Raw genomic sequence first — 22,253 nt, 5'->3', positions numbered from 1 at the left:
GTGCTACATGCTTCAGTTGAGAATACTGGGACCCCAGCCAAGATCAGCACGCATTGCGCAAGGAGTCCCTGCCATGCCTAGCCGCACTATAGTGGTCAAGTGCTGCTGGTCACCGAAATACGTACTTTTAGCAAGTTCAAACTCGTAAATAAGGTACTGTTTATTCTTCTGGCACCAATGTGCAGTACTGCGAAAGTGTGAAAACCGAAAAGCGCGAGTGCAGCAGACAAGCTCTGACGCAGCAAAAGCCAACGAACGCAGAACGAAAGGGCATTACGGAAATGCAAGAGACCATGATCATACCTTGACAAGCTCTCGGTGACAAGATTGCCCTCCGTAGTCAGTACACGATACAGGCTCAGATGACGAAGAGCAGCGATTCAAGCGTCGTGCATCCTAAGATCTGAGGACCTAGCGAGCCCCGGACTAGCTGGCACTAGACGCACGCGGTGGCAATCCTCCTAAAGGTATTGAATTGGTGCAATGTTTGCCTCAGCCCCCTGCAGATGTAGCTCTAGTCCGACATATCAAGCTGTTGAGAGACACGACGTCAGGAGGATAACCGTGTGGCGCTGAGCGCCCGTCGCGGGAGAACAAGGAATCACGTGGCATGCACGCGTCGGTGGCCACCCAGCGCTCAGCATCGCTCAACGCCTTGTCCTCCACTCACGCTCTCCTTGCCTTCCATACCCTCCATACTGAAGTCCCCGCTTCATCCGAGACGTCTAACATCCGTCCCCTTTCGAAACTCAGCAGCAGTATCCCAGCGCTTCCGGGAGGTAACCCGTCTGGGCTTCTGAATCGCCACGCCACATTGTCTCGACAAATATCTTGAAGTCTATTGAGGAATCCATTCGCCATGGAGATCGTTGACGAAGTGCAACGGTCCGTTGCGCAGTGGGAGAACGGAGGCTCGGAAAGATGGTGAATAGATTCACAAATGAAGTTGTCTCAGTCTGACGTATTTGAAGCCTGCAAATAACCGCCGCCCCGCATGCAAATCCTACTGACCCAGACTGCAGTGACGTCCTCTCAACAGTCTACCAAGCACTCATAGTATCCACACTCCTGAGCTGGTCCCCGAAAACGGCCCTCACTGTCGACGCTTTCATTTTGTTTGTCCAGGCAGTCCTTGAGCGCTTCCCGTCGTCGTCTTCCACGTCGACCAAGTCGTCTTATGTCGCTGCCTTTGGCGAGTTGCTTGTCGATATATTCTGGTCCGTCGACGCGGAGCTGGAAGAGATCTTGGCAGACATCAGAACGGTGACAACAGCTGCTGACCAGGCGAATCGCCAGGGTAGTGATGCAGTCGACAAGGATGCCGTAGCGAAGGCCGTGAAGTCGAAGCACGATGCGGAGGCGGACAAGGCAATGCTGGCTGGAATTATCCGCCGGCTACTCGTGCGTGTTGTATTCAGTGAAGCATGCGCCAAGTCTCATAAGTATACGCTAGTCCATCGAAGTGCTGGATCCGGATGTTTGCAGAGAACGATTGGACCTGGCTCTTATTGCTGATGCTGGTCTGATTGCGGACAAGAGCACGTTTGACAGGAAGGAGATACGGACACGTACCGGCCTTTTGTGAGTGATGTCAGTCCGGCGTATCTGGGTCACTTTTAACTCGAGTACAGTTACAAGCAGAACAAGTTCAACTTGCTTCGTGAGCAATCCGAAGGCTACAGCAAGCTAGTCGTCGAGCTCACGAGCTGCTTGGGCCCTCCGCACTCATCTGCCACTGGGCAGCCCGTGGAGTCGCGAGCAGCAATCGAGGCCCGGGCCCGTCCGGCCTGGGAGCGCGTTGTTGGATTGATCGGTTATTTCGACCTCGATCCCAACCGTGCTCTCGACGTCATTCTAGATGTGTTTTCTGCGCATCTTGCCACCCACCACAGCTTTTTCGTCTCGTTCCTGTCATTTTCGCCATGGGCGCCTCGCTCTAAGCCAGTCAATTCGCCAGATAGTGATGAAGCCATGGCAGTCGATCCTGATCCGCCGAAGTACAGAGGGAAGACACTGGACGATGTTCTTAGTTTGGCAGAGGACCTGTCTGGTAAATCGGCCGAGGATCCGCAATTGCCAGGACCGGCACACGGTAATCCCTCTCGCGTGTTGGCGCAGGTCCTGGGGTTCAAGTTCGCGCACTATCAGGTATGCAGAGACATCTTGTTACTTTTCGCAAAAGCTGACTTCAAAGAAGCATTCCGAGGTCACGGAACCGGCACCGACGAGCTTATATCTTATGGCTGCCATCCTGATCCGCGAAGACTTTATCTCATTGGACGAGCTTTATCCTCACGTAAGTGCGAATTCAGTCATGCATTGTCAGAGCCTTGGCTTAACCTTGCCCACTTGTAGATCGCTCCCACGGAGGATGGGATGGACGAGTCATACCAACGCTACCTCGCGAAGGTTAAGGAGCGAATATCGAGTGCGAAACTCAGTCAGCTCGCCCTGGCTGCCCCTCTGGAATCTACTGGCTCTGCGCCGTCGAGGTCGAGACCGACTGCTAGCCAGGAGGCAAACAAACCCAGCCAGCCTAAAGAGCTGCCGAATCAGAAGGTCGGCCTACTCAATGCTTTGCTCGCCATTGGTGCTCTTCGGCCTGCTATCGCCGTCATGACTAAATACCCGTGGATTGTGGACGCGTACCCGGAGATTGCTGATCTGATGCTTCGGGTTCTAAAGCACTCCATAGGCCCGCTCTACGAGAGCCTGTTCGCAAAGGACAAAATGCCCAACTGTGCCGTTCCTCGAGCACGGTATGGCTCAAGCGGTGTTATCCCTGCGCCCGAGCCGAAGCGCGTTTTGACGCTATGGGCCCCAACGCCCCCAAGAACGAGTAGCATACAATTCGTGTTCTTCTTCCCGGAATGGGTGCAACGCATCCCAGTCTGCTCTTCCTTGGACGATCTGGAGGACGTGGCGGAACCATTACTGCAATTCGTTGGGTTGCACATCTCGCGCGAGCCAGCGTTTATAACAAAATTGTTGAGACTAGCCCGCAACCATCTCGCGACGACTGTAGGTTTTTCGCGCCTTGTCAGTCATTCGGTCTAACATTCTTTACAGGCGACCTTCGACCATAGATCGTCGGGTGTCCTCAATCGTGAACATCCCATCCAGGAGTTCTGGTATAAGGCCCTACGCCGCTATGTGATCCCCGCTTTACCACTGATCCGCGCTAATGCGGTCTGCGCGGTGGAAGTTTGGAACATCTTGAAGCTGTATGAGATCACACTACGCTGGCAGTTGTATGGAGAGTGGAAGACGAGCATCTACCAGTCGCATCCAGAGCTGAGGTGTCGGCAAATCCAGGCAGATCGCGAGTCCAAGAGTCTCCTTCGTCGCCTCTCAAGCAACACGGTCGACTCCTTGTCTAGCTCAGTTGCCAAACTGGCGTACTCGGATCCCTGCATTTTCTTTGCCAATGCTATCAATCAAATCATGGCATATGACAATCTGGCAGACGTAGTCATTTCGGCATTGGGCTATGTAACTCTCATGGCGTTCGACGTGCTCTGCTACATCACTCTAGATGCGCTGGCGACTCCCAACAAGGAAAGACTCAAGGACGACGGTGTGAACATCGCGGACTGGTTACAAAGTGAGTGGCTGTGTGTCTGGCAAGGTTTTATAGCGCTTACCATCATACGAAGGTCTGGCATCGTTCACCGGGACGCTCTTTCGCCGCTACGGTGCCGATATCACTGCGCTGATCAAGTATATTGTGCACCAACTGCATAATGGACAGACGACCGAACTTATTGTGCTACGGGAGCTCATCTGGAAAATGGCAGGCATCGAGCCATTGCCCAGCTTGTCAGACTCGCAAATTGCAGCAATGGCTGGTGGACCTACTCTTCGCATCGAAGCAGTCGCCTCAACTACGCGAGGTTCACGTCTTGAACTCAATGACATTGCGCAGAAGGCTCCGCGACGTCTGGGATATAGCTTGTTGGAAACCAACCTCGCCCTGCCTCTTCTTATCCAAGTGGCACAGCAGCGACAGGCTTGTATCTACCAGGCCCCGAACGCGCATCTCAAGCCGTTGGCCAGTTTGTACGATGTGGTACGTATGGTGGAGTACCTCTGCTGATCCATCATGTTGTCTCATCATTCGTGCAGACGCATGGTGTTCTACTTCAATACCTCGAGTTGCTCAATGCTCCGTCGATCATCTCTCCACAAGAGTATGCCCAGAAAGTGGTGCCGCCGCTAGCAGAACTCAGCGAGAAATATGGCATCTGTGCCCCCATCTGCATGCAGATCGTGCGGCCAATACTCAACGCAGCACTTTTGGTGCGCTTTGTGTATATTCCTAAACGTATAGTACTGATCTTTGCCGTCTGTAGTCGGCTGCTTTGAAGATGCAAGAGAAAGAGCGGATCGCAAGCGAGGAAGCCGAGAAGCGTCTCAAGGCAGCTTTGACCGCCAAACGCGAACCCAACGCCTCTACTTCTCGTGTCGCATCACCAAGCATCGGTGATTCTGCAGCGCCTGCTGATGGCGTCTCGGAGACGAAAGCCACCAACCCCACGGATACACCCATGGCTGATGCTTCCCTCGAGTCGTCAGACAGTCGGGTGAGCGTTGGGCCTGCTCCGACTGAGGTGAGTGTCAGATTCGAGCGTGTTATGCAATTTCATTGATGTCCTATTCTTCAATAGAATCCATGGCTACCTGAATTGTATGCTCTGTTTGACGACGTAAAGAGGATTGCACCAGGGAATGCCGCTGAAGTTATTGGGTAAGTCAAACACGCTGATGACCGATGAGCCATTATGTTGAAAAGTCCGCATAGGCCTGGGTTCTACGTATCTTTCTGGCAGCTTTCCACGTATGACCTTACACCTCCTGGAGCGAGATACGAGGAAGAGTTAGTTACGCTCCGCGCGCTTGCTCAACAAGAGGACTATCAAGCCAATGTATCTGAGCGGTCGATGGACCGGACTAAACGCCAGAACGGTATCCAGCATCGGGACAGACGAAGTCGATATACTGCTTTCGTGGATATGTTGGGGCGAGAGTACAAGGAGCAGACAATTGCTCGGGCCTTCACTATCAAACGCCTGGCTCGCGAAAAGCAACATTGGTTCGCGCACAGTGAGTGCACACGAGTGTTCTGCTTATTGGGTATGTATCTGACGTCAGTAACAGACCCGAAGGCTGCTGTTCTGGCATCTTCCTTCATTGAACATTGTCTGCAGCCGCGATGCTTGTTGTCACCGATGGATGCGGATTTCTGCGCACAGTTCATCAAAGTGGTCCACATGCAAGGAACACCGGGGTTCTCTACACTCATGTGTTATGATAAGGTACCCTTTGGTGCATACTCCCCGCTCGTACATTGATGTTCATTGTCTCTTGATCAGATTCTCGGGGATCATATCAAGGTTGTCATATTCTCTTGCAGTGAATACGAAGCGAAGAACTACGGTATGCGAAAATGCCTTCCTTTTGTCCGGTATGCTCAGATGTCATGTCCTCTTAGGTCGTTTCCTCCTCGGCGTCCTTACTGATCTATCTAAATGGTTCAAAGACGAGCAATCGTTCAAGCAAGACAATCGCACGAAGAGCGGAGGAAAGATAACTTATCTACCGGGACTGCAGCGAAAGTGGTCGCAGAAAAACATCGTAGCCCCAGAGGATTTGATTACCTGGCATGACTACAAGACGATCGTCAAGAAATGGCATCGCAAACTTTGTAGAGTGAGTCCAAGATTGACTTGTGGACGAGCCGTAGCTCATTAGTTCACCATCTAGTGTCTTCTCGACTGCATTGAGACTGGGGAGTTCATGCATGTTTACAACGCGATCATTGTTCTCAAGGAAATATTGCCCGTCTTCCCTGTCGCCGCTGTTAATGAGTTCGCTGGCAACATGCTCCATGTGGCGATGGAGCGCTTCCTGGACAAGGAGACAAGAGGTGATCTGAAGATATTGGGCAGAGCGTGAGTTGTACTACTGAGAAACTCCTGAACATCAATTAATTGTTTCTACAGATACACAGCGAGTCTTAAGAAGCGAGAACCGATATGGACGGCGCCGAAGCCTCAGCAGAGAGTATGACTGCAAGCTACCTACTTCTGCTCTCCTGCTCATATACTCATCTACAGGCTCCTGCCGCTAGACCTGCTAATGGCACTGAAAAGGCTCGTGGCACCCCCTCTACACTTTCGGGCTCTCCTGATGATGGCCGACAGAGGGCAAATGGGCCTCCGGCATCAACACCCACTGCGCCGCGCGCTCAATCAAATGCAGTAAATGGTTCCTCGCATGTGTCTCAAGCTCAACTAACGTCGACGTCCACTAAGCTGGCTATGGAGAGGTATAGTTGCTACCATGAATACTACATAAGCTTGCTAAAGGGTGTAGCAGTATACCGCGTCCTGAAGTTGTTAAAAGGGTGAGACCTGAGGCAAAAACCTCGGAGCAAAGACAAGACGTGGGCATCGCTAATGGAGCGAAGGATGAGCCCATGCAGGTAGACGTTAGGCGACCGGAGACCACCCCTGCAGCTCTCCCAACGGGACCTCGTGTTCCCCCGTCAGAACGTCCATCGAGAGATGACAATCAGCTGCAGTCCATTCCACCAAGCGGGCCTTCGAACAAAGATATATCTCGCCTGTCCCAGAGCTCCCGACCACCTACACCTACTCAGCCTCTCGCGAATCGCCCTACCTCTGCTCGCGACATTCCGAAATCACCTCGCATGGGGCCTATGGATGCAAAGGCGTCCCGTTCGGAGATTTCCCAAGTTATGCCGCCGCCTTCCATTCCAAGTCAGACACTTTCAGCCGAAAAGCTGAGGGAGAATGCGAAGCAAGGCCGCGGCTCTGAAAGATCAGACGAGAAACCTACTCAAGGAGTGCCTGATAGCAGAAGCCAATCCAACGTAATCTCAGTGCCCTCACCTCCACCACGTCGTCGGTCCTCATCACCAGCCAGTCGACCCGGTACTAGGAACCCAAGCCTGGAGAGCCGTGCTAGTGGAGGCCGCCGTTCTGCCCGTGCCGATGGGGATCGTGGTGACGAAAAGCGAGCAGAACGGGATAGCCGACAAGACGCCAGGGAGCTGTCTCGCCGCGACTTGCAACCCCATGGTCGAGATGACCGACGACGGGAATCTGACAGAGAGAAAGATCCAGATCGTGACAGAGAGAGGGGCCGCGATAGACATGGAGACAGAGAAAGGGTTCGCGAACGGGACCGTGATCGCGAGCGCGACAGAGACCGCCGAGAAAGGGAGCGGGATCGTGACCGGGACAGGGACCGGCATCGTCGAGATGAGAAGGACCGCGACAGAGAGAGCAGAAAGGAACGAGATACCGTCAACCGTGGCGCGTCTGCTCTCCCACCCATCGCGGCGCCTGTCGACGATCGTGGTCTGCCTTCCAGGCCGGATATACCGCGTCATCGCGACATGCCGCATCCAGATGAAGGAATGGGCAAGAGGCGGCGGCCCACGGACGATGAGGTAATTAAGACGTTGCCCTCAATTTCCCTGGCTTATGTACCATACAGCTTGATCGCTCTTCAAAGCGTGGGTCTCGAAAAGACAGCCATCATGAAGAGCGAGCGCGTCGATCCTCGGAGAAAGACGGGCGCGATCGAGGACGCGAGTCTGACCGTAGGCGGAAAGACCGTGAACAGGCTGAGAACGAGGGCAAGGGTCTTTCGATTGACACGAAGGTACGTCTCAGACTCTACAATACTTCCGGATAGCATGTTCACTTTGTTATCACAGTTCGGGGACAAACGCATCCCCGAAGGGCCTGCGTCAGGCAAGTCATTACCGCCCACAACTCCGTCTGCCCCGCGTGCAATGGCGACTGGAGACGCTTCGCGACTAACCAGATCCGACTCGACGTCGGGCCGTGATAGGGAGTGGAAGCCAAGGGATCCGCCTCCGAATGCGCCCACCGGACCTGCGAACTCTGGCGGCGTCACCGCAACGCAGGAAGCCTCCCATGGGTCATTAGGTAGCTTGCGATCGCGGATAGGTGACAAGGAGCTTCCTAGAGCCCCTGCACAAGCCTCTTCTGACTACCGATTGGAAGCGGGAGCAGACCGCAAGCCGGACTCGGCAAGAGATGAAGAGCGGGATGGCAGCAGGAAGCGGACATTGTCAGGTATGCCGTAATCTTATTGAACATCAGGAGCTATGAGCACTCATTTTGCATGTCAGAACGGGACAAGGATTCGGGCGAATCGCCGCTCAACCCCAACGAGGTTATGGCGCAGCCTCCCAAGCGACCTCGCATCAATCGCAACCGTTACAGTGCCGTACCTGCCCATGGCTTGGCCAAGAAGCTGCTCCCCATAGACCCCCAGGCGGAAAAGACGCGTGCTGGTCGCAACAACTGATGCTCCATATACTCGTGGTCTCGTTGTGTAGCATATATTATTGGATGAGAGCATGTATCAATATCGTTATTGTAGTAATGCACGGGCCTCTGGTAATGCGAACGTCTGCGATAAGGATATTGCAATGTTGAATTGGGATAATGCGATATAGAGATGAGAGGTGAGTTGAATCAATGGGGAGTTGAATCGGAAATTACGAGCACGACTTAAGGGATTATTAACGTCCCTTGATGAGGGTCAAGAACTCTTCTCGGGTCTTTTGCTGCGTTCGGAAACAGCCAAGCATACAAGACGTTACCGTGATAGCCCCTGGTTTCTGCACGCCCCGCATAGTCATGCATAAGTGACTGGACGCACGTCAGGCCGTCTTATAGAATTTCAGGGGAGTCGCTACTTACGTTGCTTCCATCACGACGGCGACTCCACGAGGCTTGATAGCTTCTTGCACAGCAAGTGCAATCTGCTTTGTGAGGCGTTCTTGAACTTGTAGACGGCGACTAAAGGTTTCAGCAATGCGGGCCAGCTTCGACAAGCCGAGTACGAGATGGTTGGGTATATACGCTATTGCGATCTGGTATAAGAATGAACACTACGTGAAAAATTTAATCTTCAACGGATGGTTTGCAACTTGCCTTGCCCGTGAATGGAACGAGATGATGCTCGCACAAGCTTGATATGTCAATATCACGCACAATAACCATCTCCTCGTGGTCTTCGGCAAAGACGGCATCGTTAATGACATCTAAGTCGATGATGACCATCAGGCTGCATTTTATTCGGAGGAGGGAATAGAAGCACCTGCCAAGCGTTCTTCATATCCTCGGGTCATCCACATGAGCGCTTGGGCGTATCGCTCTGGCGTCCGGAGGAGACCCTCCCTATCGGGATCCTCGCCAATGCACTCGAGAATAGTACGAACAGCACCGGCAAGCTTCTGTTCTCGTTCGGCGCGCTCTGCCGGCGTAGCATTAAGACGAGATAACGTGGACTTGGCTTCAGGGCAAAATTAGGGCAGAGAATCGCAGCAAGATCGAGCTGGAATCCTACCCGGCCATCCCAGCCCATTTGGATCAGGTAGTGGGCTGCTAGCCTCTACCCCGGATATTGACGTATTCAGCGGGGTAGAATGCCCAGATGGCGGTCTGAAGCCATATCCTTCTCGGACAAGAGCGCTCACCCCGGGCCTGTTGAGACCAGGGGATGCAAGTACCGAAGGAAGCATACTATTTCCGTCCTGTGCCTCATGATCGTCGTCGAGATGCGAGTCGGTATTGGAAGCCAACGATTGATTTGCGAGCTGAAGCCTATGCAACGTGTCCGATAAACCGTGGGTTTCGTCGGCGGTGGGCGAGGACATGGTGGTCAAGGCTGCGAGCGGGTGAGACGGAGGGCATGTCGGAAAACTTCACAGCAACCTGGGAGCACGCAAGGCATATACGACCTCCGAGCACGTGGATCTTCACCGACACTCGCCCGGAAAGGAAAGTGCAATGGTTCGCCTCCTCCAACGCCGCAGACGCGGGCTGCACATGCTGTGTTCCCTACTTCAGGTTATGTGAAAGGGAACGTTTAGGCAAGTGAAACCCATGAAATTACTGAGGTTATTGTCTTCTGGTCAGTCTCTTGTCATTGCTTTTTGCAATTGTTGACCCCGTGTTGATCTAGGCTACATGTCCCACTTCATATCAACTCAATGCAGCTCATTGTATAATTCATGCAGGGCAATTTAACCATAAAATGGTCGTAGTGCTTCCTAAGGCGACTGCGATCTCACTTTACGGAACTTGTTTTGCCGTCTCACAAGTTGCCTGAAGGGAACCCCTCATTTGCAAGACTGTCTTATATAGAACGCCGTCATCCAGCGATTGAAAAGATTGGCTTTTGGTATCCGCGGAAGGATTCGCTTAGCTTAAGCATGGCAACGTGCAAGTCAACATCGGCCGACACTGTCTTCGAAATCTGGCTAGCTTCTCGGGCCAATCCGAATTCTACAGGTCAAAGACTTCCTCCCGGCTCCCATCGTCCACTGTGCTCGAGAAAGCTCCGTCTAGCATTACGAATTTTGAAATCATGCTCCGCCGAGATATTCGGCATGCTGTGGTCGCTTCACCCATGGAGAATCGGCCTCACGCTCGCATTAGAAATCATACGCGGCCTTTCTCCCGCATTCAAAGGATACTCCCAAGCCTTACTTATCAACGAGGTGAGCGCTTTATCGCGACCACGCATAATACGAGCAATAACGCATTGTCGCATAAGGTCCAAAGACTGATAATCTCCAGGCAATTCACGTGCGGAGACCTTCTGCATCTTGTTGGCGCTGAAACCACACGCATTGGATTCGAGGGCCTGTTGGACTATCTAGCGTAAGCGTCTGTCTGGACTCTTCAGTGCATTACTTCGACTATTGGTTCATCGATAGGTCCTCGAGTGAAGACGTAATTCACAGCTCTACGCAATTCCTTTTGGAATACAAACAAATGCAGCAACGCGTACGACTCGACGTCCCGACCCTCAACGATCCTGTCATCCGTGACCTTCTGCACGAATCGGAACTGTTTGTGCGATCGTTCAACGGCATGTCGAGCTTTGGACTTTTCTCCACTTTCGATCTTACGCATATCTTGTCCTTGATTTCCGAACTTGTGTCCCATCTATTGATCCTCGCATCCGTGACTTCGGGCGACTTCCACCTCCACGCGTTACTCCTATCCCTCATTTTGTCAGTGCTTCCATTGATGCTCGGATCCAGACATGCCCAGGCAGACCTCGAAGGATGTGATGATTCGGTGGAGATTCGTGCGCTCGTCACCCAGGAGAAAATGCACTTCCTTGCTTATAGTAACTCTCATCGTCCCGAACTTGCGCTGTTTGGGCTTGGTCCTTGGATCTTGCAGTCTTGGGCTCAGGCGCGGAAGACCATGCTCAAATCTGGTCGACAGGAGAGCATCCTTAAAGAGGCTGAACGAATTCCGTCGTATTTGATATCAAACATTAACATTTCAGGTCTTCTTTTCGTAATGCAAAATGTGGTTCTAGCTAATGCCTTCCGTCCTACCTGATTGCTGACCTCATGCCGCAGATACCGCTGCTGCTTGCGACACACTCGCCCTCAGCATCGTTGGGCAACTTTCTTCTATATCGCAACTCGATAGAGTCACTACTTTTCACCATCCGTCGTCTGTTACATGCAATTAGTATGGCGTACCAGAACATTTTCCTCATGGCCGCCTTTTGTGCTGCATCTTCGATAAAACCACGTTTACATCCTGATGATGACAACGTTGTCCAATATAAGAATAATCCCGGAGGGATGAGTATCACTGCGAGGTGAGTCTTGTTATTTTAGGTTGAGCTTCGTTATGGGTGTTGATGGGATATTTTTGGAGGAACTTGACATATACATATCCCGGAAGTACAGACCCTGCCGTGAAGGACGTCAATATCACCATAAATGCCGGAGAGAGCATAGCGATTGTCGGATTTAATGGATCTGGTAAACTGTGTCTCTGCCTAAGTTATTATCGATGCCAACCGGTGTGTATCATCCAGGGAAGTCAACGCTCGCCAAAATCTTGCTACGCATATTGGATCACGACAGCGGCGAGCTCCTAGTCAATGACATAGACATACGAAGATATTGGCCCGAAGAGTTTCACGCGCATGTCTCCGCTGCGTTTCAAGATTTTTCGAAGTATGATGCGTCGGTGCGAGAAAACATAGCAGTCGGCTTCGTAGAGGAGCTACAGAATAATGATGCAGTTGAATCGGCTGTGCATCTCGCAGGAGCGGCGGGTCTTGTGCGATCTCTGGCGCAAGGCCTGGAGACGGAGCTCGATTTTATAAGCACTTCCTCCAGATCGGACGCTACTCCGTGGGCTTCGCCTCACGGAACTAAATCCGAGCTCTCGCGTCATGGGTTGTCGGGCGGCGAGGTACGTTTCCTCGCTATGGAATTTGAGGTTGATTCCTTGCTAAGGATGCTATAGTGGCAACGCATCGCTTTGTCGCGAGCTTTCATGAGGGCTAATCGACCGGAGGTAGACTTGATACTGTTTGATGAACCAGTGAGTATATTCACAAGTCGGATCACCGACTCTATTAACTCAGTCATAGACTTCTTCGCTCGACGCACACGCCCAAAAACGAGTATTTGACAGCCTGCAAACAATTTCTCGTCCCGCGTCAGGTGCCAAAAAAACGGTGATCTACATCACACATCGGCTATCCACCGCCCGTCATGCTGACAAGATAGTAATGATGGACAAAGGAGTAAGTGCCTGCTGTTCCTTCGTATCTGAGTGTCACTAATCGTGCGCTAGACCATCGTAGAGTTCGGAACTCATGAGGAACTCCTGACACGCAATGGACAGTATGCATCACTGTATAAGGCATCTGTCTAAGCACTGGTCGAGGGCTCCTGTGTTCATGTTGTGCAGTAGCATGCGACGTAATACGGACAGCTCCAAATATCCCAGCGGCAAGCGTCTATCCAATGGTCGCGCTCTTTCAGCGTTCCACGATGCAAAAAAAATACAAAGTCAGGTATATTCAAGCTACAGCTGCTCTGTTTGTGAGTATTATACTTGTGGTCAGAATGCATGTAACAGTACATGTAACGGATAAGCCATCAGCTCCGCTTGTAATAATTGAAATATGAGAGTACACCATCTTGTAACGCCGCATCTATGCCATTCGGGTCAGTATCAGAGGAGGTGGGGAGTCTTGCGAGGTCTTCCTGAGCCCCAAACGTCCCGACCAATAGGCCGAGGTCTTTCACGCCTTGGATTAGGGAAGGGACTTGCGCCTACCGTCCGTCAGTCAACACCAGCAATTGTATACAAGAAAAACTTGGACTACTCACCAGGAGTCCTGCATCTAGTAGCACGCCCAAGAGGTTATTGGATTTGGAAAACTCGACGGCTGCGTCGAGGCTCGAGAACCGATAATCCTGTACGTCATCAATGCCGAGGGCAGTGGCACTTGGAAGCGCACGGCTATGCTCGCCGCATTGTGAGGCCAAAAATACTGGATCTGTCGGAGGGCAGAATTCCTCAATATACTACTGGGATGCAGCGCCAAGTGGGTCTTACAGTTTGGTTGCTTCCAGTTTAATGCGGCACAAACGTCTGGGGAGAATGACGTGAAGACAACCGGCCGTCGTACAATAGGGCCTGCCGTCGAAGGCGTGGTACTATAGACAGTCCGCAGTATAGAGTCCGTGACCGTATTCAGACCCAGCTGGTGTCGCAAAGAAAGCCGATCTCTGACTCGCAGAGAAGGATATGTGACTTCAAGGCAAACACCCATGCTTGGAGGGATAATCTGCGAATGATTTCAGGTTCTCGGGTGTACTCGTGATTAGATGAATAAATGCCCTAACCTTCAGTAATGACGCCAGTGAGAGCATGGACCGCGATATTGAGCGATGCCATTGCACTGGTGAGAAATTAGTTTGCTCTGAGGGGAATATGTGCCGTCCTGAACGTATAGCTAGCTGCTCGAACTGCTCCAGAGTGACATCAGCCACGCCGACATCGTATCCAGTCTCAGGAAGTAGCCATTCGGCAAAGACGACCGGATGTAGATCTCGTGTCACTTGCACAGTGATGTAGATGTAACTCCCGGTGACGGAGGAATGAGTCAGAGAATGCCCCCCTGATACGGTCAAGAAAGGGTTTGCAGGTGATGCGTGAGCAGACCCCGTCGGACGTCCTGGCTGCATAGGCCGCGGGGTTGTCGATCTCGCGCCGGGTGTGGGCACAGGAGTGGCTAAAGACTTCCAGTAGGTCTCGACCGCACCTCCTATCTCCAGCGTCACACCGCTGAAGGGGGTAATGATATTCACTTCGAAGGAAACCTGCAACAGACGATCAGACGCCAGCATGACTACAATTGATCGGTCCAAATACCTCTCCTATGACATGGAGACGCGAGTCCAGAATCGGCAGAGTAAACGGATGGCTGTTCTTCGCATCCTTGAACATAGCGGGTAGGGCGATCGCACGCCCCATCGTCTTGGTACCGAAGTTAGGATAGAGCGAGAACTCGAGCGAAAGCGCGTCAGCCGAGGAAACCTGGAATGTGAACACAACGTTCTGGTCTCGCATCGGCAACGGGATACTGTAGGGCGCCGACGTCACGACCGGCGTCGCGGTCATCACCAGCTTGAGCAAGGGCGACGAATGCAGGATGCGATCGTCGTACTGCGAGTCGGCGAATAGATGATGAAGGTTGACGGCCGGCGACGAGTCGTTCCCGAAACGCGAGGTGAAGTGGCCGATGGTCACCTGGATGAGGGACGTCTTGTCCAGGTAGTTGTGGCCGTATACACGGTACGGCATCATCGGCGGTGGGAGGTACAGCGACGGGATGATGTCCATGTCCGACTCTGTGCCAGTCGAGCGCTGCGTATCTGTCATCGGTGACTTCTGAGTCAACGGCAAATGACCCGACGCGGTTCTGGAGGCCGCCTCCAGGAGAAGCACGACGCAGGAGCGATGGCCGTACCAAGCGGCATAATACAGGGCCGAATATCCGACCTCGTCGAAGCGGTCGACACGGCATCCTACCTCAAGCAGGACACGCAGGCAGGGCTCGCGGCCGTACCTTGCGGCGTGGAACAGAGGCGTCCACTCGTTGTACTTGTCTGGAACGTCCCAGCCGTCGTGAGGCGCGAGGATGCGGCAGACATCCCCATGGCCCTCCTGGGCGGCGAGATGAATCGGATATTCGCCGTTGGTATTCGGTATGCTGGGGGCACCGTGCTGCAGCAAAAGGACGACGACATCGATGTGGCCATACCGAGCAGCAAGAGAAAGTGGTATGAGATCGCTGCTCAGTGCCGGCGTCTGCACAGAGACCTTGCCGTCCTCGAGGAGCACACGGACGCAGTTCACCCACCCTTTTAATGTGGCGTATATCAGCGGTGTGCAGTTATCAACGTCAGGGATGTCCGGGGGCAACCCCACTTCGATAAGGCGTTTGCAGACCGCATCGTGTCCATGCATAGCAGCGTAATGGAGGGCAGACCGGCCGTAGACGTCGACTTTGTCGCGCTGGACACCATGATCCAAACACACATTCACCAGTCGCAGGACACCGACTATGGCGACCTCGTGCAAGGAGGTGCGTCCGTTGATATCATCTACAAAGTGGAAGTCGAATGGCTCTGCCGTAGAGGCGAGGATGAGGTCTGCCAAGTCCCGGGGAGCGTCAATCACCGCTTTCCACAGAATGCGCGTGACATGCATGCGGGCTCCGCGAGCTTGGGACAACGAGTCCGAGTACCTCACGAGAGCTCGCAGGGCATCCGGGTCCGCGTCTGAGACAGCTTTCCGAAGGTTACTTTCAAGATCGTGGAAAGGGCCCATCGGAATAGCGTGGTCAATGCCTAGCTCCCGGCTGAGCAAGTTCTCGTCTGCTATTGGACCTTCGTGCCTAAGACCCACCGAGAGGTCAGTCAGGTCAAGAAGGCACGCCGCAACGGTATCAGATAGTTCGGATATGAGCTGGGAAATCAATTCCGCTCAACGTAGTTCTTCAAAGTGGAAAATAGGGCGCGGAGCGTACCTGTCGATTAAAGACAGGCTGCACCTCAACCTGACGGGCTAGGTAAAGCTCCTTCGTGGTAGACTTGGAGCGTTTGTCCCACTTTTTCAGAATTTTGCGAAAGCCCGTGGCGTTGATCTCAACAAATTGCTAGATGGCCCGCGTATGCATCAGGATCACACACGAGGAGGATCTCGTATACCTGCAGTTTTCGGAGATCTCGTTCCAGGAGCCGGAACCCTTCCTCTACAGCGCTCCATTCAACATGGTTTTTAGTCGCGTCGTCGAAAGGGTCGGGTAACACACGCATCGCTGCGGCTCTCCGCTTCGAGAGTAAAGTCTCGAGTCGTAGTTTCAACTCGGCCTCCTTTTCCAGGTAAAATGCATTGATCTGTGCTATAGTCAGTATATGCTATATTGGACGAGGGACAGAGAGCACGACACCTTCTCGAGCTCACGCTCGAGTCTGAAAAAGAAAGCAGCTTTCTGCGCTTGAAAGTTGGGTCCCCTGTCATCGTCCTGACCTAGTGAAGCGAGGATTGGCGGCTCTTCAATGCCAGGTGTATCAAGTCCGGTCTCATGTATCTTAGCAGGAGCGCGAGTAAGGAGGTCTTCGGGACGGACGCTCTGCGTAATGCTTGATGGTGTTTCTGAGACGGCGCGGTCTGTTGTTAGAGAGGATATGATCTTCTTGAGGGCCTTGTAGTCCAGATAATATGGGGACCACCCTGGAACCTGTTCTGCCTGGATTCGCTTGCCAAACTAGATAAACGGCGCGTTCATGAGCACGGATGGACGGTGTGTGCTGTGATCAAGCCACCTTCATGACCTCGGCGGCGTGGGCTCGGGCGTTGAGGAGATTTGTCGCGGAGCCGAGGAGGAGAACGAAATGAAGACGAGCAGGGATGGAAGATAGAACGGCATGGACACGGAGAGACAAGAGTGAACTTGAAATTGGGTTTGGCAATGCCCATCGCCGGAGCAGAGCAGTCGGAGGCAGCAACCGGAGCCCACGTGCCAGCCCATCCCGCCAATCGCAAGCCCGTCTCCCGATCAGATTGGACCAACGTGCGTCAGACGATCGCATCCATTCATCACCCAGATTAGATCAGGATCTTCCGTAGTTGCCATACTCGAGCCGGCACAAGTGTTACAGGGCACCTTCCGTGCTTATCCACGTACTCATACGCGCACCGATAACAGAAAACATAGCCAGACGGCACCGCCGTCGCGTTCGCGAACCCGTCCCCACACAGCGGACACACCCCGTACGCCGTATGGTCCAGCCGGATCCCCTGCGGGTGCGGCTTCGCCAGTATTGGCGCAGGCACAGCAGGCCCCTGTGGCGAACTCGACAGTGCCCGTGCCGGCGACGAGGGTGAGTACCACCACTCCAGGAACTTGACAAAGAAGATGGCAGTGGGAAGCATGACGTTGATCGAATTGAGCAGCATGCGGGGCGAAGCCAGGAGCAGGCGCCGTAATATCGCAAGCAAGCTCCGAGGACCGGTGCCGCCGACAGATGGCTTCATTGCCTGTTGGACGGCACGCTAGACGCGACTTGTCAGCAGACTCATCTACGCTCGAATCCGCAAGACTGACCAAATCATCTATTCCTACGCGACGAATATCGACGCCTATCCATGACAGCCATGGGCGATAGAACGGAGTGCGATCGAATAGATAGGCTACGTTGTAGAGGAAAAGCCATGCTTCAAAGCTCGTGTTGAGCCAAGGGTACACCGCCTTGTACATCCTCCTGAGGCGACCTGCCAAACTCTGCAACTGATGAGTTGGAATGCGACACCAGTATCGGACAGGCACATACCTCTTCAGACAGTGCTCTCGTCTGATTGACAAGACTCTCCTCCATCACCTCCGACTGGACACCACCTCCTAGGTCCTCGAAATACTCGTGCGCTTTCGTTCGCAGGTACGGCAGGCCAACCTAGGAGCCTAGGTCAGACACAGCAGCAGATTACGACTCCCGACCTCACCAAAATGAGGAGAGACCGCCATATCTCTCGATCTCGCAGCTTCTCTTCTGGCAGCACACCCGGGACGGCGGCCTTCGCGCGTTCCGTCTCAAATATAGGCCTCCGTCTCCGCTTCAGGCCATAGAAGTTCTCGGAGAACGATGCGCCTGCGACATGAACAGAAGGACCATGCGCACGCTGCAGTATCACTTACCATGTGTCCGTAGATGGTGCCGCTCCACTAGGAGCATGAGAAGAGCATAGAACTCTTCATGTCGGTTTACAATACGCAGTAAATAGCGCGGATATCTTTGTGCGAAGACCTGTAGGCACGAGGGACATCATGTAGGCGCTGCGCCGGTGCAGGTTCATGTCACTCACGGATAGCACATACTTCAAAGCAGGTTGCAGAAGATCACGGAGTTGTTCTTGGGCGATGAGCTCAAACAATGTTGGTTTCAGCGGATCGCCTCCGACATCATTGAAGAACTCCATGTACGAGGTGTTGGTGTGTCGGTGAGAGCCTCAGCAAGCGCGTCTCAGCAAGCCGACTCCTTCCCCACATCATCATTGCACACGCGATCATGTGATAAATGTGTACTGTACACCGCCTGACGCGCGTCGCGACATGTGTAATGACGGAAGATGAAGACGTTTTGTAACATAGCTCTGACACAGCGAGTAAACTATAACGACACAACACAGGGAAAGCAACGAAGGGATCAGCCCCAGTCAAAATACTTGGCGCCGGCGTGAGGACCGACCGACTGCGTTCCTACAACCCATTCCCAGACGATGTCCATGCTCGAGTCCTCTCCACAGTGTAACCACATCCGCATCTGCGTTAGATTGGGTTCCATGCTTGCTTCCTCGGGCTGTGATGACGGAATCTCTGTCTCCGGAGAACCTGCCGCTGTATGCTCGGTCCAGCGTGGGGAACAACGGACACAGTACTAATGACTTGTTTCGTACCTTCGACAACGCCCGTCCATTGGAAGAAATTGTGCACGAAGGGCGCGACAGGTTCTCGTCGCACGGACGATGGGGTGTGACTCTCGCCTTCCGGTGGAGATACTGGCCGGAGGACGGGCAGCCGTAGTTGGTCCAGGCCAGAATCGAACACGGCCAGTGCAATGGTGGTGGATCTACGAAGGATGGAAGTCCCGCATACAGTGATTCTCCGGGCGCGGACTCACGATTGTGATGAAAGGGCGTTCAGGGCCGTCAGGGCGTGAGTGATCAGTGATATGTACGAAGAGAGGCTAGGCAGGTACGCGGTTGGTTGATCAGCCCCCACACGCATGAGCACACGCACGTTGGTTCAGAGGACCCTGCAGAACAAAGCGCAGAGAGTTCGTGCAGCACAAGAAGGGTGGGGGCAGACGGAAGCGTTGTCTTCGGGTGGTAGAACGAGCCCTCGTACACGTGTAGCATGGACAGAAGGAGCACAAAGTGAGCTGGCGTCGGAGGGTAGCTAGTTGTCTTGTCGGAAAGGGGCCACAACAGAATAATGGAGAAAGACCAACAGGATATCAACCCGAGACGACGCGTCGCAGACTCGGCCGGTTCCTCCGTTGGCCCTCAGCCACTCGTCGTCAAATTCCGTTAAAGAGGAACAAAGCTGCTGTCGAGAAGGACTGATCATGATGGCTTTCGCTTTGGGGCTCTTTGCATTATGTGAGAGCATGAGGTGGATGGGTGCAGATGGATGGTAAGGGCCTTGCACTAGCAGGGTGCGAAATGGCGGGAGGAAAGGCCCAGAAGGCGGAAAGATGGTAGTCATAGCTAGTAGTGAGCCGCCAGAGCGCGGCAGACAAACGAATCGCGCCTTTGCAGGTCAACGGTGGAAGATGCTGTGAGTCAATGCCTATGCAGCGGTGAGCAGCACTACACGAGGGAAGAACATAGAGGCGGGCCGTCAGGCTGTATGCTACTGTCAGTCAGGCCTCAGGCCTCAGGTTCCAGCTGGTTACTTGAACACTAGTACTGAGACAAGTCCAATCCCAAGTCCAGTGGTGCGCATCACATGATCGTGTCGCGACGCGTGTTTGACATCCATTGTGCCAGTGGCTGCCTCGTGGTTGGTGTGGCTTCTGTCACCTCCTTTGAAGTATAAAAGCCTTCTGTCGCCCACGATGGATTTGCTCAGAGTAACTCTCTGTACGGACCCCCTCGACCCCCCAGGTCAAGGCTCACTACCACTAGCACTTCTCCCGTGCTCTTTCGCCTTCGGCCACTTCATCGCAACCCAAACTCATGCTTCTAGGTCTGAACCAAGGTCGCGGTCGTATTATATGGAACCAGTGGCTCCGAGACCCTGACGGTCCTCCCCTCAAGAAGCCAGGACCCTTCGGCAAACGAACTCCCAGTGATCTCATGTGGGGTGCCGACCTCTCGAGTTTCTTTTGGACCGAAAGGATCCCTTGCGCCCCAATTATCTGTATCTGGACACGCAGTATGATACAGGAGTTTGGGGAGAATTTCTATGGCCTTGAGGACATTGACGATTACGAGCCAGACCCGCATCTGATACAGCCGTATCCCATCCTGCGCTTGATGGACCAAGCAGACTCTGAGAGCGACGAAGGCGATGGGACAGATGGGGAAGACTCCAACGATTCTGCAGATGAGTGCAGTACAGGCGACGAGACTGACTCAGGAGACCTCGCAGAACAAGATTCTGCAGACGCCGATTCTGCACACCAGATCTCTACAGGCGATGATACTGCCTCCTCTGATATCCCTACAGCCGACATGGCATCGGTGAGCATTTCCTCGGCGGACGATAAGTCGTCTTCATCTCCTACGTCCAACCATATTCCGCCATCCCAGCCGCCCTTCAAGGAGCTCCCGAAGCTTGAGGAATTCATACCGGAGGAGTACTTTCCCGACTTCCTTCTGGTGCATGATCCGGACCAGTTGACTCCGGGTGTTAGTGAGAGGTCATCGGGAGATCCTTCGCAGAAGAGCGACGATCCCGTCGTTCAGTATAAGCGCCTCTGGCCGGCATTTGATTCGGATGTTCCCCCCAAGGCTCCGTCAGGAAAGAAGGCTGGGCCGGAGACGAATGATGGTTTGGAGTCGCGCACTGCGCATCTTTACTTGTCCGCGCAATGCCGCATGGGCGTCGGACACCATTCACTCGTGTACCGCGCAGCGTTGACGCTTCCTCCACCGCTGGCGGCGAACTCACCCACCGGACAGGTCACCGTGGCGGCGAAGGTGGCTATGCCGGGCTCTTCCGCTCGGGCTATGCTGCACACTGAGGCAGATATCTACAATAAGTTTCCGAAACATCTCATGGAAGATTGGTCCGGTTTCAATCTCGTCGCACCGCATAAATGGCCTGTACCGGCAGACGCCATTGTGCCTAAATTTTACGGATATTACGTCCCTGTCAAATCACGTCAGACGCTCTCCCAACGTTCTCTGAGCCCTATCCTGCTTGTTGAAGAATGCGGAGTACCCATAGATCCCCGGAAGCTCAGCATTGACGAACGGTGCGTTGAACTACTTATGTCTAATGATAGGCGATAGGACTGATTAACCGCCCCGTTGCAGGTCGCAATGCTACACTCATATGCTGCGCTTGCATTACGCGGACTTCATACAGAACTCAGGCTATGTGCGTAACATCATGGTTCAGCCAGGCCCTCTCCATAGGCCACCTAGCGAGCGATCGATCAAGACTCCGAGCTTCCGAATTATTGACTTCGGGCGGGGTGAAGTGTTCCCAGACTGGTTCAAGAAGATGTATTACGAGCACCCTTCGGAGGTCCGGAAGGATGATAGCCGTCTTCAGGAAAAATATCGTGCGTGGGCCAGTAAGGTAACGGATCAGGAATTGTCTTTGAGGCACGAGCTTGGTATCAGCGAGGGCGATGCCTGAGTAAGTCCCGATTGTTATGTGAAAATAGCCCCGTTTTCAGACCCTGTCGCCGTTGTGGACCTTGGTCTCGGAGCTCGTCGAGTCTTAGCGCGCATATGTAGCGTCTGTATGATAGTTTATGTCTGGGGCCCGCGTCTCTTTTGTAATATACTGTGCATCCTGACTCGCAGAAAGATAGTACTTGTGTGATGACCTGTGGATAGGCAGTACCATTACTCGAACAACTCGGGCGGTTAACAACTCGATCGTGATCGAACATGGGCAAACATTCCCATTGGCAGTTGACCTTCTCATTCACGACATTCTTTCTACTCAAGCTTTGTACTTGGCGAGGGACCAGCTGCTGACTTTGCAAAACCTGCTTTTGAAGACAGGTCAAGCTTGATGCGTAGTATACAGCTATAACTCAGTAGCAGTCCTCAGTAACTTGAACGCCTCGAGGCTACTTGGTTCATTGCCCAGTACAGAGC

The 22,253-nt window shown here is 53.3% G+C and overlaps 9 protein-coding genes across 9 annotated transcripts; 3 read left to right on the top strand and 6 right to left on the bottom strand.

The window, feature by feature from the left end:
* Window positions 1-859: 859 nt before the first annotated feature.
* POSPLADRAFT_1058548 (hypothetical protein) lies at window positions 860-8,367 on the top strand (the record flags this gene model as incomplete). Its single annotated transcript, XM_024481052.1, has 23 exons — window positions 860-924; window positions 972-1,401; window positions 1,454-1,581; window positions 1,632-2,148; window positions 2,198-2,296; window positions 2,356-3,021; window positions 3,070-3,604; window positions 3,657-4,069; window positions 4,126-4,299; window positions 4,353-4,610; window positions 4,668-4,747; window positions 4,802-5,103; window positions 5,158-5,315; window positions 5,373-5,436; window positions 5,492-5,709; window positions 5,764-5,951; window positions 6,003-6,063; window positions 6,117-6,328; window positions 6,379-6,868; window positions 6,945-7,477; window positions 7,635-7,692; window positions 7,748-8,132; window positions 8,189-8,367. 23 exons carry the CDS (start codon window positions 860-862, stop codon window positions 8,365-8,367), a joined length of 6,213 nt encoding a protein of 2,070 aa, XP_024337178.1.
* Window positions 8,368-8,584: 217 nt separating this feature from the next.
* On the bottom strand, window positions 8,585-9,589 carry POSPLADRAFT_1047835 (hypothetical protein; the record flags this gene model as incomplete). Its single annotated transcript, XM_024479372.1, has 5 exons — window positions 8,585-8,714; window positions 8,766-8,938; window positions 9,000-9,109; window positions 9,166-9,360; window positions 9,415-9,589. 5 exons carry the CDS (start codon window positions 9,587-9,589, stop codon window positions 8,585-8,587), a joined length of 783 nt encoding a protein of 260 aa, XP_024337177.1.
* A 693-nt stretch (window positions 9,590-10,282) lies between these two features.
* On the top strand, window positions 10,283-12,770 carry POSPLADRAFT_1148506 (hypothetical protein; the record flags this gene model as incomplete). Its single annotated transcript, XM_024486191.1, has 9 exons — window positions 10,283-10,570; window positions 10,627-10,733; window positions 10,790-11,396; window positions 11,450-11,697; window positions 11,757-11,863; window positions 11,920-12,302; window positions 12,357-12,434; window positions 12,484-12,639; window positions 12,690-12,770. The coding sequence occupies 9 exons, from the start codon at window positions 10,283-10,285 to the stop codon at window positions 12,768-12,770; spliced, it is 2,055 nt and encodes a 684-aa protein (XP_024337176.1).
* A 404-nt stretch (window positions 12,771-13,174) lies between these two features.
* POSPLADRAFT_1147209 (hypothetical protein) lies at window positions 13,175-14,750 on the bottom strand (the record flags this gene model as incomplete). Its single annotated transcript, XM_024486039.1, has 4 exons — window positions 13,175-13,401; window positions 13,461-13,692; window positions 13,751-14,227; window positions 14,280-14,750. 4 exons carry the CDS (start codon window positions 14,748-14,750, stop codon window positions 13,175-13,177), a joined length of 1,407 nt encoding a protein of 468 aa, XP_024337175.1.
* A 1,307-nt stretch (window positions 14,751-16,057) lies between these two features.
* POSPLADRAFT_1148806 (hypothetical protein) lies at window positions 16,058-16,470 on the bottom strand (the record flags this gene model as incomplete). Its single annotated transcript, XM_024486225.1, has 2 exons — window positions 16,058-16,309; window positions 16,363-16,470. Coding segments are annotated over 2 exons (360 nt in total), but the record flags the coding sequence as incomplete, so codon positions are not given.
* Window positions 16,471-17,021: 551 nt separating this feature from the next.
* POSPLADRAFT_1147411 (hypothetical protein) lies at window positions 17,022-18,389 on the bottom strand (the record flags this gene model as incomplete). The annotated part of the gene is made up of 6 exons (XM_024486061.1): window positions 17,022-17,444; window positions 17,500-17,697; window positions 17,726-17,866; window positions 17,916-18,061; window positions 18,109-18,217; window positions 18,276-18,389. The coding sequence occupies 6 exons, from the start codon at window positions 18,387-18,389 to the stop codon at window positions 17,022-17,024; spliced, it is 1,131 nt and encodes a 376-aa protein (XP_024337173.1).
* A 227-nt stretch (window positions 18,390-18,616) lies between these two features.
* POSPLADRAFT_1058544 (hypothetical protein) lies at window positions 18,617-19,328 on the bottom strand (the record flags this gene model as incomplete). Its single annotated transcript, XM_024481051.1, has 4 exons — window positions 18,617-18,807; window positions 18,867-19,039; window positions 19,091-19,156; window positions 19,210-19,328. 4 exons carry the CDS (start codon window positions 19,326-19,328, stop codon window positions 18,617-18,619), a joined length of 549 nt encoding a protein of 182 aa, XP_024337172.1.
* A 40-nt stretch (window positions 19,329-19,368) lies between these two features.
* POSPLADRAFT_1148017 (hypothetical protein) lies at window positions 19,369-19,677 on the bottom strand (the record flags this gene model as incomplete). The annotated part of the gene is made up of 1 exon (XM_024486126.1): window positions 19,369-19,677. One exon carries the CDS (start codon window positions 19,675-19,677, stop codon window positions 19,369-19,371), a length of 309 nt encoding a protein of 102 aa, XP_024337171.1.
* Window positions 19,678-21,149: 1,472 nt separating this feature from the next.
* POSPLADRAFT_1119060 (hypothetical protein) lies at window positions 21,150-21,615 on the top strand (the record flags this gene model as incomplete). Its single annotated transcript, XM_024483498.1, has 2 exons — window positions 21,150-21,394; window positions 21,456-21,615. Coding segments are annotated over 2 exons (405 nt in total), but the record flags the coding sequence as incomplete, so codon positions are not given.
* Window positions 21,616-22,253: the final 638 nt, after the last annotated feature.

The sequence above is a fragment of the Postia placenta genome, assembly GCF_002117355.1.
Source record: "Postia placenta MAD-698-R-SB12 unplaced genomic scaffold POSPLAscaffold_10, whole genome shotgun sequence".
NCBI lineage: Eukaryota > Fungi > Basidiomycota > Agaricomycetes > Polyporales > Adustoporiaceae > Rhodonia > Rhodonia placenta.
The sequence above is the reverse complement of the archived record's forward strand: the minus strand, read 5'-3'. Positions and strand labels throughout refer to the sequence as shown.